Raw genomic sequence first — 18,932 nt, forward strand, 5'->3', positions numbered from 1 at the left:
ATGGCATGTACACTTACACACTTACCTTACAAGGTATAATTTTTATTGTCATTTTAGTTACTAGAAAGTTTATTTGTTAACTGTCTGAGTTTTAGTGTTTGGTTTATGGTTTAGACTTTTACTCTGCATGTGGGTGTGTACAGGAAGTAGTTGCACGCAGATGAATTAAGCAATCAGCAGAGAGGAGATGCCGTGTCAGAAAACAATTACGTCACGTGTTAATGAAAGACTGAAGGTGAACGTGCGTACGCGTTGACGTCTGCAGACCCTGAAATGATCAACTCAAGGACAGGAACATATGTGTGTTCTTAGATGATTTCCAACACGCAGGACGTTACTGGCCCGAGGCTAACGGTTAGAATAATGATCTGAAAGCTGACACTTAGTAAACATACTGCCCTGGTGGATTTATCTCTCAAACAGCTGAGTGAAGGACAGAAACCTGTCCTCACACACTCTCTGAAAACCTGCAGGGACTTGTTCAGCTGTAGATTTTAAGTGTGGGAAAAGAGGTTAGGATTGAAACTGAGAACAATCACAGTTATGTTGCAAAACTTCTTGTTGCTGCAGAAAAGGAGTGCCAGTAAATGGTAAGGAAACAAAGTAAATCTCGAAAAAGTCCTTGTTCTTTAATCTTTGTCTGTTTGTCCAATTATTCACAGAACAAATAAATAAATAAACTACCTCTGCCCAGGGACAAGGTCTATTACAACATTGCCAGCTGTCTTTAATCCAGAATTTAAATCCTTATGCAAAATAATGAGTTATAAGTAAAACATGCATGCCTTCAAAAGTACAAAAGTATTACAGTAATTAAAATGACTACAGTTCTTAATACATGATGAGTAGTCTACTGACCAAAAGCTCACCAAACACAGGGTTGGGCCCCATCAAAAGGTCACAGGATCAATCTATGAGGTCGCCTCATGCGAAAATTAGTTTATATAATTGATTGGTTTTAGAACAGAAAATTAGCTTTTTATGAAATATTGTATAGTTGTACTTCTCTGGATCACTGAGCCATCTAAGTGCTGCTTTCTCAAATGTTTACAAGCCAAGTAAATAACTTCAAATGATATGTAAAGTTATAGCTAAGGTAGTTTTTTTTAGTTAGTTTGTACCACTGGTACTTCAAATCACAGAAAATATAATCACATATTCAGTAGTGTGACAAAAGAAATATACTACTGAATGCTTATCAGTTATACAAAAGTTTTTTCTCAACAAACATGTCAAGACTTTATTTAATACAGGTGTTCGTGAGTTAGTATTGAAGTTTAAAAGCCCCAGAATCTATTCTACCTTCTTAAAGACAAATAAGATCATATAAATTCAAATAAGTTGGGTTTCAAACGTCCGAGCCATTGACATGATTTTAAGAGCGCATTCAGTGTAGGTAAAACTCCACAGTAAGTTTAGTTGCTTATAATTTCCATCAATATATACACTTGTTTTGTAATTCATCAAGTTTTCCTCTGAAGCTAGTCAGTTTTACAAAAGACATCAGACAACAGTATGAATTTTGCACTTTACTGCAACTTTTATTTTTTTATTTTTTGGAAATACACTAGAAATGTTTACAAAAGCACTGTAGAAACATCTGTGCGGTGTAAATTATCAAAACTAAAAATGGATATATAATTGAAGTCATTTTGCACCTAACATGACAAGGGGATTGTCATTTTCAGCAGCAAAACAAATTAGTATATCTCCAAATGAAATGTCTGTTAGTGACTCCAGAACACCAGAATGGGCAGATGCATTTTGTTGTTACACCATAGAGCAAATCAAGGAAAAACATAAAAAGTAAGGAGAGTATGGCACTAGTGCTCATCCCTGAAGGAGGGCTTCATTCATCTAGATAGGATAGGTTAACACAGCATTGACGCTTTACTTTATCAGTCATCAAGATAATCAGCCTTCCAGTAATTCGCTCCAGTTTGACAGAAATGGTGCATTTGGCTCCACAAACAGGATTTGTTTACTACTCACACAAGATTTCATACTCGTCCAACACAAACACCCAAATCTTACACCACTCATGAACACTCTTACATTTTACTGGTCCCAGTGTGGCATACTGGTCTGTGTTTTACAATTAAAAAGAAAAAAAAAAATTGAAATGATCAAAAATGAAATGTTCTCAAGTTGAATATTACAAAATAAAAGATTAAATCACACTACAGAAAAAGCAAAATACTCTTACACAAGTTAAGCTAACAAAAATAAATTCAGGAAAATAAAGATACATAAATATTGTGTGGCCCCTTACAAAACATCAACAATTTATTTATAACTTTAGAACTCTGTATTGCTTTGTCTTACATAATACTGAGATTTTTTTTTCTGCTCACAAAGAGCTTTGATTACTTTTGTTTGCTCTTGCACTGGTTGAAAAACCGCAATACCCATCACACTACCAAGTGATTTTTTTTTTTTTTTTTTGGCCTTGATGTAAAAAGGCACGTACACACATGCTTCCACACTCACAACACTGATGAAAAATCCTTTACATAAGTGGTGGTGGCACATTTTTTTAAGGAAAACGAAAAACAACAAACAAGAAAAGATAAAACAAGGTAGGCTGTGATTTTGTGGCACAACTGTTATCGCAGAGGAGAGTAAACAGCGCTGGGGGTTATCTTTGGTCGAGGAGAGAAGAGACAGTGGGGTTGAACGGTTGGACTCAAAGGTCGGTGTAGTAGAAGTCAGACATGTGGAGGAGTGATGGCTCGTGTGTGGATTAAGGTCTTTCAGGTTTAAGTCAAGATCTTGTTTTTGGGGAAAAAAAAAAAAAAAAGGTGCAGAACGATGGACAGTTTGCACAAGGCTGTAGATTCTTTATCATGTAAACGAAACAAAAAACAGGAACAGTTTGACATTATGGGAAATACGCTTAGATGAAATATGATAACACTCTCATATCTATCTGTGTCCAGATCTACAACTAGCAGCAGGTTAAATAAAATGAATGTGAATAAATGAGGAAAAACACCTCTAAAACATACCCCATGTGTCTTCATTTATAACCACTGAGCAAAAATGATAAACTGCACTTTTAGGTATTTCTTAATGCAGTATCTTATCTGAAAGAGAAAAAGCATATTGCCGTAAGTGTCAAACTTTTGCCTTTAGGACTCTCCAACACTGATTGAACTACCAACGACAACCTTCGATTGTCAGCGAAGTAGCTCGTCACGTTCTGGCGCGGAGAGGACGGTTCGGTTTACTAAAGCAATGATAAACCCCAACGATACATGCGATATGGTCAGATAGTGTGCCAAGAGGAATGAATGTTTGATAAATGTAACTACTAATTCCAATAAATGACAGCAAGCTTTGGGCTTTGTATCTAGTGCTCACGTGTCAAAGGTTTGGCAACACAGAAAGCCTTTGAAATCTAAGGCTCTGTGGAACAACCTGAACATGAGCACATTATGGTATACCCTCCATGTATCAATATTAATAAGTCCACAGGTTATAGCATGTTTTAGCAGCAATAACAAATACAAAAGTCAATCAAGAAAAAAAAAAAAGACACTATGTGCTGAAAAGCAAGTAACACAGAGGCAGAGATGTTGTAGGGTACTGGCAACAACATCCCTTATAACCAATACTAGTCTGGACAAACTGCTGAAATGTACTGAATATATGGACCACCAGCTTTGAAATGACCAGAACAAAACCAACATCAACACATGGACAGAAAAAAAACTAAAAGACAATAAACAGGGCACAGTTTCCAGGCAAGGTGCAGACACTTTTCCACATTGACAACATTATGGCCTTAAATTCACTTCCCGCTGGCGAACGCCAGTCGGTCGGTGACAAGACAAGTGTGGCGGAGAGAAAAACATGAAATGTAAGACATAGTGATTCAAGCGCTGTGTGCTGCGTTTGCCTGAATTTTCCTTCAGCTCCTTGGCAAACTGAATGACTTGCACAGCGGTGAAGGATGCACAGGGCGTCCTCTCCCAACACCCAGTGATTCCACTTTTCTTCTTTTTTGTTTATTTGTTTTTTTTTTTTTTTAGTAGTAATCACGGCACTTGACAGTGTCTTTGAGAGATAAGCTATTAATATGTACATAATAACAGGACAGAAAAAAACCTGGTGGCCTTGTGTGAGGACTGGTTTTAGCAATCCTAATTGTGCTTTCTCTAATATGTAACAGTGTGGACGTGCAGGAGCGGTCAACACCAGAGCAAAGTTAGTGTCTTACAGCACACCTAGGAGGATTGCCTGCTGGATTTGATCAGAGGTATCTCGACATTTCCCCTTTATATTATGTACAACAACAACAACAGAAGAGGTTACCAGCTTATTTGAACAATGTATGAGCATAAAGAACCTCAGTAAGGCAGAAAGCATGTTCAAGTCTCCCTTGTAAGTTCTGTGGGTGTTATTTTCTTCCTTTTTGTTTGATGTGTGATGAACTCACATCCTAATAATTTCACAGCTAGCTATTCATCACCTCAACTAATGAGGACACTGAGATGCAGCTGAGGTCTCTGGCTATTCCCGTCTATAACTAGTGTTCTGGAAAAAGAAAATAAAAGGTGATGCTGAGGAAAAACGAGGAGCGGAGGGTGGATCGAAATCACGAGTATTTCAGGTGTCACACTAAACTGTGCCTGGGTCAAGAAAAATAGTCGCCTATCGTCCATTAAGACAGGACACAGAAGTGCAAGATAAAAGCTCCACACACTTTGACTAACTGATACTGGAGGTGTGCGTGTGGTTGCACTAATTCATCTTAGGAAAAAAGGCAAAAATGCTATAAATAGTTCGGCTCAGTGAGTTTTCTTGTCTCGCTCCCTCTTTTTTTGTTGTTTTTTTACAAAAGGATATGACAACTTCAGTTTTATTAGCAAAACCACTGTATCCTCTGAGCCCAGGAGCTCAGAGATCTTCTACTAAGGATTCAGTTTACAGGGGATTTCTCTTCTTTTTAAACTGTTTGCTCCTCACTGACCGAGAGGAAAGAGCAAGAATACCACTGTAGAAAACACCCACTGTTGTTCGGGTGAATGTTAAACGCTCTTTGAGCCACGTTAGTCAGCAGAGTCCGCTCAGATGATCATGCATCTGTGTGCAGCAACAACACCTATGCTACCATGTTCCCTCAGAAGGATTACAGAAAAAGGCTTGTCCTGGCTGAACCACCCAGAGTCCCTTTGAGTTTTGAGACAACTAGGACGGACACGAGGAGTAAAGGCGTGGGAGTTGGTTGTGTTGCAGTACGGCAGGCAGTGAGGGCCATGCTCAGCAGGAAGAGTAGAGGAGGACAGACAGTCATAAGAGGTCTCAGTGAGAGGAGCAATGTCTTTGTTGACTAAACATTTACTGGGGTTTGTGTCCCACCCCCTTCCCCTATCCTCCCCCCCCCCAAAAATAAGTGAAAAGGAGCTCACTGTGTGTGTATACCCCCACCCATGGGCATGTAACACCCCCGTGCTGCTCCCTAAGCCCCCTTCCTGAGCCTGGGGAGTGGGATCCTCGATCATAACTTCTGGGCCTCCACAGGAGACATGGCGATGTAGGAGCCGTTCCTCGCTGGCTGGTTGGCGGGCGTTTCTGACGACTCGTCAGGTTTGTCGCTGACCTGAGTGTAGGCCGTGTCGTCTTTTGCCGTCTAGATGGGAGAAGCCAGGAAGAAGAAAAGGTGTTAATTCAAAAACATAGAAGTAGTAAGATATCCAAATATTTAATTTAACACCGACATTAAAATGGGAATATATGTTTTGACTGATATGTTCACAGTTAACCAGTACAAACTAGTTAGGACCAAAACCACCACAGACAATGATAAATTAAAAACAAATTACACTGTGAGGTGAGAACTTAAATAGAATATCATGTCCCATACTGATATAATTAAAATTATAATAAGAAAAACAACAACAATGATGATGATAGATGATGTTTAACAAATTAAAAGCAGAACAGCAAACAAGGCAAAATGAAAACTTACAGTAAAAGAATGAAAAGCTTCAGTAAAATCAATACGTTTTACTTCATTCTAAAACAGAAAAGGAAAAAAGGGGGTTACAGAAAATTAAAATTGGTTAATACAACAAATATGTCTTCACATTGCAATTAAGCATGTCGTTAACATCCAAGACATTTAATGTTTGACTCTTTGCGAAATTATAGTATTTGCAGAGAGTCAGCAAAAAATAATAATAATAAGTATTTTCCAAAATATAGTGTAAAACTATGCTCTAAACATGCATGTTGCAGGTCACTGTCCAGACAGACCCTGAATAACCTGAACTACAATAATCTGAGGGCAGTGAGACCAAGGTTCAGCAGTCCTGCCCTACTAGAGATAAGAGGCAAACATGTGCTGCACATCAATCTCAGGACTATCCTAGTTCAATGCACTTTGGTACTCCACAGTGTTACGCTAGCTCAAAGTTGCACTGACCAAACAGGAACTAGGATACTTCTTCCTGAACACAGAAATTAATCTGTTCGTCAAAGATGCATCGACTGTTAGAAAATGTTCAGCAAGAATAAAAAAAAATTAAATAAATATTTGATAAAGAACTGCAGGAAACTGTTCATGCTGGTTTTGCTGTGCAGGACACATGCAGTGTTAACATGCCCCAGGGTTAAACCTGCACCAGCACTGTGAGGTTAATATAGGAAACATGCAAAAACCCAGTCAAAACATTAACAACTCTACTATTTATTGTGACATTGGACTATTATGTCATAAGTCTATTCCCCATTTACACTGTGAGCTAATGTCAGTGGGTAGCACACACTTTTCACACCAATGTAACCGTGTGGTTTAATACTACGGTTAGTCCACAGCGGCGGGGCGGACCCTACCTTCTTCTGGCGATTTCGGCAGAACAAGACGACGAACACCAGCAGAAGGATAATACCCATGCCCACAATAAGCACGGGGAAGTTTGACACAAGAGTCACAATTAGGAGCAGTGTCCTCATCTGTGCTGCTGAGTTATCATCGATAGTCGCCGTCTGGGATTGAGAAAGACGACAATGTTGACCTATAGTTCTCTTATCAGAAAAGGTTTGTTTCACATCGTGCTAAAAGGGGAAGGTCCTCACCTCGTTGACGAACATGATGGGGAAAATGGTCTCGTTGATGAACTTGGTTGCGCTGCAGAGCAGAAGGAGAGGCAGAGACGGCGAGGTCAGACAGGACATCTGGCTCAACATGTGGCCAAAATGGGGACAGAGTGTGGCAACAGCAAAGTGGGTGAGAGTTCAACAAAGTTTGACTTACGGGAAGCCTTGGACTCTCTTCAGTATGATATTGAGCTGAGCTCGCTTGCAGGCACGAATAGGAACTCCTGTGGTCTGAAAAAAGAGAGTAAGACAGATATTTTTAGAAGCAGTAGAAAGAGCTTTACTGAGAAATGTTTTCTTTATAAGTTCTTACAAGTTGGAAGACACATTTAATTTGCTTTAAGAAAATTTGTGACCTCTCATTAAGTAAACTGTAGCCAATATTGAAAAAACATTGGACCCCTGTGTTTTTTATAGGATAATTCAAATATGGAAATATTATTGGATTTAGTTTGTTTGAATTAGAATAATCAACTGTCTATTGACCTTCTCCTCATCACTGTGTCAGCGACTAAATGTCAGTATGAGTTTAAAGCACTTCTCAAGTCGTACCGGTTGCAGGTCGAGGTACGTCTCGTGTTCCTCCTTGTTGGGACTGAGCCCGTCAACAGCATTGATGTACATAGGGTCTGCTTGATAGAAGTGGGGGAAAGATACTACGATGGGAGCACCTTAAAGGAGAAAAGACAAAGACATGTCAGCCGAAGCTTGTATGTAAAGATGACCAAGTATGTCAGATGAGATAAAAACAAAAAGACAGAAACTCTGGTATTATAAGAGTTGTTAGATTTTTGTTCCCCTTTTCAGTAAAACTTTCACAGCAGATATTTTAGTTTGTAACTTAATTTAACCTGTTTTTAATTTATGATTTTAGAACAGTACATGACAACAATCCTTAATACTGATTGGTTATTAATAAAGCATCTCAAATATTAAACAAAGTGTGTAGTGAAAGACATACAAGACATTTTGTGAAGTTGTTGAATTAAATAAATGATGAATGACAAACTGCAGTACTGGGGTTACGGTAGCATATCTGCCAGTGATACAATGACTTCCATGTGTCAGTGTCCATGGAGATTGCCTTATCAGAGCTATCACACTCCACTCAATGACCACCATAAAACACATCAATAGCCACTGCACACAGTCAGGACCGTTAATCATTGAACTGTGTGTTGAGTAAAATTTGCCATGCTCAAACAGTGGGAATGTGAACCACCGGAGATTGCTGAAAGGGCATTTTTAGGGGGGTAGAAAGAGGGGGAAACTGTGTCATGGGGCTTGTCTGGAGTTATCAAAGGGAAATGGGTGGTGATGGGTAACTGGGTCAGTCTTTGGTAAGTGAGGGGGTGAAATGGGGCGGTGCTCCTACCTTCTCGACAAACGCTAACTTTCAGCACCCCGGTGCCGAGGCAGTCTCCAGCTGGCACACAGAAGCCCTCGTTAGTGGGGTTGTCTTTGGGGCTCATGAGGACATCACTGGGGGGGGCAAAGCGGTAAGCCTGGATGCCTTTCACCTCCACATCTTCCACATAGGCCAGATGAATAGACCTGTGGAAAGAAAACCGAGCTCAGCACCAAATTTCAGGAGTCGTAACTAAGAAGAGACTTTAGATAAAGAACATAAGAGCCATAAAGACGATGGATATCTTCCAGGTAGTCGGGTCATAAAATAAATACTGCTTGTGCACAAGATAACCACTTCCTGTATAATTACTCTTTAGCTAGGTGTGTCCAGGTCAAAACGGCTATCTCACGTGTGTTCTGGGTTCATATCAAGCCTTATAAGAAGTTGCAATAACCACAGGTTCTTATCAGTGGATGTGTAAGCACATGGAGTGACTCAACATGCATTTCTTAACTTAAACTTCACTGGAAATTCTTGCTTAGATTCTTTGACTGGAAACTAATTTATAACCATATAAACTTGTGCATACCTGCAAAGGTCAGCAGCGAAGATGTAGAGCAGCTCGTTCCTGTTAATCAGAGGGTGGAAGACTGCACCGTCTGTGCCATTGATCATGTTGCTCTGATTGGAAGACCACCATGACATTTTCCTATTAATTAATAAAAATAAAAGAACAGTATTAGTGTTTAGTGTGGCTTAAGTGCGAGTTCGGGGTACTTAAACATGTGTTTTCATTTTATTTTACTTCATCTATACTACAAGTCAGGGTTTTACAAAATTTCAGAAAAAGTTGGCCACAATTTCCCATAGTTAACCTTTTACGATTCTGAATGCAGGACTTGTCCGTGTAATGTAGTCATTTTGCACAGTTTCACTGCTGGACTCTACCTATACATGCCGATTGCATTCAAACTGCAAAGCTGACTATACAAACATTCATTTTGCAATCCCGCGCCACTGAAAGCCAGGGTGCCAACGCTTTCTCCTCTGGTCGTTCAGACACAGGCTTTGCAACAATAAAATATAACAGAGGATGGGGAAGCCATGTACCGACAAGAACGTGCTTCCTGTCATTGAGGAAAAAGAAAAGTAGTTTTCCTTGAAAGTCAAGCCTGCCTGATTCTTTACCTCAGGCCATTCCACGTGTCGATCTTGCCATAATCCAAGTAATTCTCCTCACCAGTGTGGAAGACAAACTCTCCTTCATGGGTGCCGTTTTTCTGTAGAAAACAAGATACAAGACACAAGGTTCAGATAAAGCTGCTGTGACAGACCTTTTCTGAGGATATAGCAGAGAGGCGCTGAGTCATAAAACAGTGTTTCTCTGTTAACGAAAGAACCATGGGAATTGTGAAAGAAATACCACTTTGTATTTGTCATCCGTGTGTCCCTCAGTGTATTCCCACAAGACTTACACAATAAGGCATTAGTAATTTATTGAAGAGCTCAAACTTGGTGGGTGTTTATACCACAGAAAAAAACTACTCTTTATGCTAAGGGCTGCAAATAACCTTTTCATTGACAATTCTTTTTCTGTATAAAATGTTGGAAAATCTATATTATGTCCTCAGTGTCCCTGCTTTATTCAGTCCAGTTAACAGAACAGCTGATGATTGATGTTCTTTTGATGGTTGTTAACCAAAATGCATCCCTCAGCATCACAAGGCAGCTGTTAGTCAATAAACAGGAAGTATAAACATGTTCCATCAGCATGAAGCCAATCTCACTTCTCTTATGCGACATGACCACCGCCTTCCTACTGTCTGTTTCAGTAACTCCTAACAACCAACAGACAAGACTTTAAAACAACAAGACAAGACTCTAAAACCCCATTCATTGCCTGGAACCTCACCTTATACATCAGCCCAAAATATTCATCTACTTCAGGCTTCATGGAGTGGACCTTTGTAAGAACAGGGTCTTTGAAGCCCCACAGAATCTCATGCACAGTGCGGGTCATGAACAGCTCGACACCAATGCCCTTCATGTACATGGACACGACGGTGCGCAGGAAGAAGGAGTAGGAGTTCAGCTCATTCATCACTGCCTGAGGATGAAAGACAATGAGAGGGAAAAAAACTATTAGAAACAGGAATGCAAGGAGGCAAAAGGGTGACAAAGCTTTCATCCAATTATTTAATTAGATTTACTATAGCAATACTTGGGGTCTTTGTTTTGTGTGGGAAAACTCATGACAAATGATGCGTTAAGTTCACTTGGTTTGTTTGTCTTGGCCTAAAGTTCCTGGAGTTTGAATGTTCAAGATTTCAAAGTGTCATTATAAAACTAAAAGGACAATTGCTTGGAGTGTGTTAAAAGGAGAAGAGTGTGATAAAAAAAAAAAAAAAAACAACATGTCAAAGACCTGAAAAACTGGCTGGGAGAGAATTACACACATCATCCTGCACTCGCACGACGTCTTACCACAAATGGGATGTTGACAGTTCTGATGAGATCAACCTCTGGGTTACCAGCAGACTTCTCAGGCACAAAGACAAAAGATTTGGGGTTGACGGCGAAAACTTTGGTGCCGTTTTCCAAGAAAGTTACATTTTCCCTCGGCCTGTATTCCCTGGTGTGGATAGGACATCAGCCAGTTAGTCCAGATGTCTTTTGTTTTGTATTCAAAACACTGACAAAACGATCCCAGATGAACAGAGAGCAAGATGGCTTTCCGTAAACAGGACTTCATAAAAAGGGGTAAAACTATCACTAGTTTCCTTTCCCATCACTACATATTACACACATTTACAGCTGCAGCTCTGCCCACACACTTTGTTTAAGTTAAGGTTGAGGTTTTAATTAACAGACTTACCTGTAAGTATATGGTCCGATCTGTTTAACAGAGGCCTTCCCACCTGCCAAGAACTCCTCTGGGTTGGTCACGTTGAAGAAGTAATACTCCATGTAAACAGGTGGAGGTGGATTCTTCCATGACTCAAACACTTGGCTCTTCTCCGTCAATGTGATTTCCTGTAAGCATAACCGCAAGAAACACATTTTTATTGAGAAACAGCAGAAAAAAAAAAAGTAATGATGTGTTTTATGTGTTACCAGAAACTAATGGCAAAAGCATTCAGTTTCTCAAATTTGACACTTCGGTGGAACAATGTTTTTATTCACATTTCGGGCACTTCACCGCTCTGAATCGGGGCCATCTGAGAGCACACATGGCACTTTTTCCTGTGAGGAGTTGGGGACGGGCCAAGACACCAAAACCCAGAGGGAAGCAAAGAAAAACCTTTCACAGCTGAAGAAAAAAGTCAAGACAGGCGGAAAAAGTCTTAGCAAATCCTGCACGCGGGCTAAGACCTCAACAAGCTGAGGCAGGAATCTGTCTGTGGGCAGCGAGTCAGCCCACACAATCGAAACACATGGCATCTGTGCAGCATTAGCTATAAAACTACATGCAAAACTCCAGGTGAGCGACCGTATTTAGACTACAGCAGCCAACACAAGACGTAGAAGATGGTTTCACTCTGAGTGGTTTCACAGAGGCCTGAAAATTAAAGTCATGCGTAACTGTGTGTGACATCAGCCTGGTTGTCACATGTCTGAAGTGTAATCTGTAACTGTATGGAAAGCTTCAGGCTTGTTGACTGAAGGTGTTTGTTGCCCAGGAAAACAAACAGGCCCTTTCCTTTCTTGTGGGTATTTTTAAACGCGCTAAAAGAAAAATTACCTGCTTCCTTTCGTGTCTTTTTGCGCTCCTAAAAAAAAAACCTCCGTCCTCTTAGTGAAGTGCACTTAAAAGAGACCATACATTGTCCTCTAGAGTTTCTCAACAGCACTGGAGACGTTGAGAAAATGTAGTGTTAAGGTGTGGCATCCACTTCCTGTTTAGGTTACAACTTCCGACATTCAAACGTGTTTTTCTCTATACCATTGTTTGCCAGTTTTGTCGCTTCACCTCCGCTTTGCTACTTTACAAAAACACGTTAGATGTCAGAGAGGCCAAAGAAAATACCTACATAAAAAGGTTAGCAGGTTCACCTAACTGGGAAGGGCGAAGATTCAAACACTGCAGATGACGGAAAAAAGTCCACTAATATTCAGTGAAAATACACAATATACATATATAATAATAATACAATTTAACATACACAATGCAATGAATGCATTGTGTCATTAGGTTTGTGAGTAATTGAGAGCAGCTATTGTATTCAGCACCTTTATGAACCTGTGAATATCCACAAATCATGAATGACAAATGCTGCATTGCTTCATCTGAGATTCTTCCCATGAAGTCATTAAAACCCTGAATAGTCATTTTTGGTTTTGACAGACTGCTGTGTAAGGATTTCCCAAAAAAAACACTTCAAGTAGAATTCTCCTGAGTCTTGATTCTTAATTAAAAGCTGAAATGAAAGCAGCTAATGCAAAGGGAGCATGTGACCATCATGAGAAGTCAGTGCACAATAGGACTTGTGCCAGACTAGCAGAAGTGTCTTATTTTGTTCCCTTTTGGAAACAAAATGCTAACTTTTGCATTTTTAAGTGATGGTTTCTGTCTCGTTGAACCTTTCTCCTGCAGAATTAGAGAGACTGACATGTGACAGTAGCCTTCATGAATCCCTGAATTTGACAACCTTGAAAAAATAAATAAATAAATAAATAAATAAATAAATAAATGTCCTCTTCAAAAGTTCTGAGAATCATTTATCTGTCAGAAATAGCCATGATCTATCACAAGCAAGGGACAAAAAGGTGAAACATTCAGTGTAGGTGGATGCAAAGGCTGATTGAGTTAAACTACACAATGACTGTAATGTGACTCGTGCTTTAACAAAACAACTTTAGGAACAGCTTAGGTGTGGTGTGACAAGATCCTGCTCTGATCCGCAACTAGACAAAAGTGAATACACATAATATACAAGAAGGAAAACTATCAGATTTCCGATGTTCCTCCTGGGTTGAATTGCATTTGCACTGCGTTTCAGTGCATTTTACCATCCTGCTCTTTGCTCGGTCAGTCAAACCACCGTGAAAAGTCGCCTCTCTCAAACATGGCAGAGAGGAGTGGCACAAGGAGGTGGCGTGTCTTTTCACTTTTCCCATCTGAGCAGAAAGAACAACTGGGGTTAGGCCGAGACTGGAACAACAACAAGGCTCTATGAGGTTGCTCGCAGGCAAAAATCATACCCCCAAGGCTAAGAAGTCTGTCAAATTCCCCGCATGACTTTTCCGCTTTCTCCTTTCACACCCAGCTCACTAGACATATAAAGGATCTGTGTCCTGGAGGTGGCTTTGACTTGTCACCAACTAGGCTACATCATATTATACAGATTAGGTAGATTTTCGGACTGGAGTTGAGCGTGTCTGGGTCCGCCTGGGAAGACTGTGTCCAAAGAGGATTAGCCGTGCTGTCATTTTGTGTAATCGCCAGCCTCAGCAGAATTATGTCCCCTGCTGATCAACTCTGACTAACTCTCTTAATTTGGGTCCCCTGGGATGATGCCGTGACTTGAAATGAGAGGAAAATGAGACCTAGACCTAAATTTAACTTCAGGAGGAGGAGGAGGGGGGGAAACCAAGTTAGTGAAACAGCTGTTTGTGAGTCTCCAACTTGGACAAATAGTGTTTTGAGCTTTTCTGCTTAGCTGTTCCTGGCAGTTTCTTCTTAAGGAGATCGAGGATGCGACTTTCTGTAGTGCAGATTATGAGGAGCGCACAGCATCCAACACCGTAATTCATGTCAGGGAGAGGAATGTGGGGTATTTAAAAGGGCAGAGAGCAGCAGTGGGTCTTCAGGGTGGGCTAGGGTGTCGGCCGGTAACACCCCACCCCATCAGGCTGTCTCCCCCATCACAACCACATGCCTCTAAACTGCGACGACAGACCATCCAATCCCTAGAAACATAACTACGCTTGTGCACAAACGTATGGCTGTTTTTTGCCCCCCCTTTTAGTGTTGGGAGCGCACATCCTAAAATAAAACCAAGCGGCATCTGTGCTGCATGCTGAGCCGCTTCTGGAGGTGAGGGTGCAAAGAGTGATAGTAATCGTTCATTCTGTGCAAGTTAGAAATCCAAGCCAGGTTAGGCATAAATGTTTAGCCTTGTTGTGTTAATATGGTTGTTAAATCATTACAAAAAGTCAACGAACTCAGTAAAATGAAGCCCGAGTATTGATTGACTTATATGGACTTTATCTCAAGATAGAAAGAAGAGAAATCAAATCTTGACCGTTGGAGACGCAGAACAGAATTTGGCACTGCGTACAGATGCATTTGCATCTTTTATTCTTAGTCATTCAGCCCATTAAACACATTTTCCATCACCACGTCTATGTTTTCAGTTATGTAAAGAGGCAGAAATCAAACTAATGCACATTTGTCCGGTTTATACAAACTGGAAGCTTCACGTTCAGAAAGGTGGATGATAACACCACCATGGAAAACCTGCAACACATCCATCACTAGAAGTAAGGGATTCCCTGACTCTTAAACCCACTTACCCAAAGTCCCTTCCCCCCATCATCCCTCCAGACCCGCACACCTCCCCCCTACTCACACAGTGTCGCTGCTTGCCGAGATTTCTACTATTACTACAGGTGAGAGCTCAACAATCAGTAATATGAAGCCCGTTTCGTGTGTGTCACCGGGTCATGTTTGCTGTGGTATCAGCAGCAGAAAAATCGCATGGTGCATTTCTCCCCCCTCCATTTTTCCAACAGCTCTTTCCGTTCATTTAACCCTAATTGAATCCTCATTGGTCAGATGGGTAAAATGCTGCAGACCCTTTAAGGAATGTTAAAGACACTATGTCAAATGAGATAAAATGCCATAAAATGGAGTAAGGTCATGAGGACTCACCTCCCTCTGTCACCTCGTCGATTTTCCCCTTTGTAGGAGTTCGAGGGGATTTTTCTACCTTTAGAGAAGCTTTTATTGGGTTTTTGTTTGATGTTAAAAGCACACACACACCGTGATTCATCATCTGTTTCAATGCAAGCTTGAACAAACCCCCTTCACGCTGCACAGCAATACACTGGGACGCACACGCTGCACGACCTCGGATCATGCGGATTGATGAATGGAAATGCCTCAGGTTCATCCCGCAGATGTGGAGGTGCAGACTGCAGCAAACCGAAGTACTACCCAAACTACAAAAAGCCCAAATCAGACAATTAACGCACACACGCTTACATTTACCTTGTGACCCTGCATGTAGCACCGGTGAGATGCTGAATGCGCATGACTGACCACTGCATATGAAACGCTTTAACGTGTAAATCCTAAACAGTGACAGATGGAGCGAGTGTGGCAGGAGGGGAAATTACGTAGAAATCGTTGCATTTTTGTTGTTCTGCTTGTGCAACTCACCTTTTTTAGCCGGCTGTGTATCATTGTTTGGAAGACTTGAGCCACAACCAGAGCGATTCCCACTATCAGGAGGTGAGCGCACACGATCCCGGTGGCGTAAATGGCACAGGATCTCCGAGTCATGATGCCGGGTGGATGTGCTGTCCTCTCAGGCAAAACAAAAAAAGAAAACTTCACTGAAGTTGACGTTAACCTCCCCCAAAACGATTAACCAAAGGTAGCGAAGGCAAGGTGTGGATCCGCCGTCGTCTCCTGAATAGCAGCTGGGTTTAAACTTCTCTCTTCGCCGCGGTCGACCCGGCGAGGCTGGACAGGGCGAAAGTAGTATCAAAAATGTTGGCACTTCTCATGAAAACATGAAAAAAAAAAATGGAAAGAGAGAAGGAACCGAGCTGCTCGGAGGCGGCGACGAAGTGAAACAGCAGCTCTCAGCACATCGGGTCGTAGAAGAAGACCTGTCCACCTCCTCCCCTTCCTCTACGTATTAATGAAGTCGGTCAGGCGAACAGCGTCGTTTTGGGGAGGCTGCATGGGCGGTGGGTGTGTGTACAACGAAAGCCGGTAGTGGTGGTGCTTTCCTTACATGGCTGATGTCACCGATTAAATATAATGTATTTAGCATATGGTAAATCCACAATAAAACCTAGATTTATATATTTCATGCGCCTTTACGCGCAGTTTGCGCGGCGTCTGGTGCAGTTCCACAACTTTAACGCTATTTTTTTTTTATCTTTATTCATGTTGGTGTATAAGTTAGTGGCATGTTTGAGTTTGCACCAGCAGGATTATGAATGAATTAGCAGCAGAGCGCTGCCACATGGTGGTGTTGGTCCACCTGGCCAAGACTTTATAACGAGCATGTGGAGGGAGACTGTCTGATAAATCTCACGGGAACATCTTTCAGCGCGCACAAACACACACACACAAAAGGAAATGTGCAGTCAGCGGAGATCCGTTAGCTTTTAAAGTGATTCCGCTACCTCGCCTCATCGTGTCTCCTTAAATAAGCTCAGCATGCACATGAATAATGAACCATTCAAACGACCAACGATCGTTGACGCGAGCGGTTTGTCCGACCAGGAGGCGCTCTCATTGGGTGCCGGCCTCCCGGACCACCGGCTCAGGACCACCCCTCTCGTCGCTGATTGGTGCGACGCTGGTGAGCACGATGTTGAATTTGATCGACTGATTTCGAGGCGGGGCTCCTATAAAGGGGGAACCGGACGAGGTGATGTTCTGCAGACGCAAAGTGGATGTTCAGCGACTTGCTGTGGCTCCACATTAACCACAAATGATGCTGCAGTGAAGAAACACAGTCATGTGCATGAGTTCACGTCGACATTGCAGAGACCATGAAGCATATGACAAATATAAATGATAAGAAGCAGGAGAGCATTTGCAGTCCTCTGTAAATATAGGAAATGCCAGTGTTTCAGAGTCAACAGTGTTGTTGACGAAACTGCATTCAACCTGGAGGCAAAGTGTTGGATTTAACAGGCCTGCACAAAAACAACAACACTAAACTGTGGATAGTGGGTTTACTCCCAGGCAACTCAGGACAAATGACACATTTGTTGATTTTTGCAGTGCAAAGAAAATAAATGCAATGCCTGCAGAAAGGAGACATTTAAATAAGCCTCTTCAAATGTTAATGCACCATTCTAGTCCCCAGTTTGCACCCCTGTCTGTATGTATTAGCAGACTTTAGAGGCACATTGTTTTCTTGAAAAGATAATTAACCAGCCGTGTTTTTTTTAAAAAAACACTTCATTAATGTTTTGAAGCTAAGTCTAAATTTTCAAAAAAGACTCCTCAAACATAAACAAAGATAACAGAAGATTGTTGAGCTCCTGGAGAAAAAGCAGAAACACAAGTTGGGAAACAGTTTAACATCTTTTTTTTCATTGTGCAAAAGATAACATATTTTTAATTTTGAAATTTTGATTAATTCAGATGATTAGTGTTTCTAAATAACCCTCAGGCTACCCCAGTGACCGGAATAGAAGCTAATACATGAGGTACACTGTGAATTTCTATTTTCAAACATAAAATAAATCGAACCGTAATGGCACGTGCAAAGGTTTAGGGTTGTATTTATTGTTTACCTCTTTAAAAGTCATGTAATTTTCTCTGTGATGCCCAAAACTTATGACTGTAGGCCAAACTCATGCAGTTCTCTAAAAAGCATGTTGCAGCAACAAGGATGGATTGAGGTGACTATTGACGTTTCTTATTGGGAAGTGACACAGCTGGTTTCTTGCATCTTAACCACAGCAGACATTAATATTAGTATCTACCAAATAAAATTCAACAAATGTGTTTTTATTTAAGTGTTGAAACTTGAACATGTCTACAAAGAGTTGTTTATTCCCATGACATAGAGTGAATGTGACATGGAGAAGAAAAAAATAGCATCCGCTTTGCAGCGACACTAAAGAAAATGAGCAGTGATGTGCAGTTTTCTCAGGGCTATAGATTTTTAGTTCAAAGAAAATTCAGCTGTGTTCATTTCCCACTGCAAAATGGTGCTAGCAGCAGTAAGAGCAGCAGTACAGTCATATTTGTGTCCAAATGGAATAAGTATGAAATGCAATACAGATTTCTAGGAATGGGAAAACCTAAATAGGGTAGCATCAAAATCCAATGTTGCAGCAGTGGCTTGTAGCTGTAGCTCGAAGCTCAGATGCAATATTGGATTCAACATTGGCTGGAGCAGTAAAGTATGCTGAATTTAAAGATGTTTCACACCTCTACGTACCCTCGCTTCTTCACAACATGAAACTCATGAATGTGTTATCGGCATTTGGTCAAAGTGCTATCAAGTTTTAAAGTCAAACGTCAGTAGGTCAGAGGAGACGTGTCTCTGGGGCGCTTCAGTGTCTTTTAGATTCAGTTTCTCTCAAAACTGCTAACCAGTGTCAGAATGAAACTGGACACTATGAATTGTGCAGCAGCTGCTTATCTTAACATCATGTTCTTAACCAGAAATCTAGTGGATGAGAGTTCAGATATATTACCTAATGGGAGAATATGTTCCTACTCCCAATTTTCCAGTCTGTCATTCACAGAGTCATCAAACTCTGCTGCTGCTCT

General features: G+C 41.0%; 1 protein-coding gene across 2 annotated transcripts; it reads right to left on the bottom strand.

Moving 5' to 3' along the window:
- Positions 1-1,516: 1,516 nt before the first annotated feature.
- On the bottom strand, positions 1,517-16,331 carry scarb2a (scavenger receptor class B, member 2a). 2 transcript variants are annotated; one of them, XM_026342848.1, is made up of 13 exons: positions 15,840-16,331; positions 11,331-11,488; positions 10,940-11,087; positions 10,368-10,562; positions 9,644-9,735; positions 9,045-9,164; positions 8,480-8,658; positions 7,657-7,775; positions 7,262-7,335; positions 7,084-7,135; positions 6,841-6,993; positions 5,975-6,022; positions 1,517-5,635 (listed from the first exon to the last, which is right to left on the bottom strand). In XM_026342848.1, exons 1-13 carry the CDS (start codon positions 15,960-15,962, stop codon positions 5,504-5,506), a joined length of 1,593 nt encoding a protein of 530 aa, XP_026198633.1. In that variant the 5' UTR covers positions 15,963-16,331; the 3' UTR covers positions 1,517-5,503. The 2 variants fall into 2 exon arrangements, with proteins under 2 accessions (XP_026198633.1, XP_026198634.1); XM_026342849.1 differs by lacking the exon at positions 5,975-6,022.
- Between the last annotated feature and the right edge of the window lie 2,601 nt (positions 16,332-18,932).

The sequence above is a fragment of the Anabas testudineus genome, chromosome 9, assembly GCF_900324465.2.
Source record: "Anabas testudineus chromosome 9, fAnaTes1.2, whole genome shotgun sequence".
In the NCBI taxonomy this organism is placed as follows: Eukaryota; Metazoa; Chordata; class Actinopteri; order Anabantiformes; family Anabantidae; genus Anabas; species Anabas testudineus.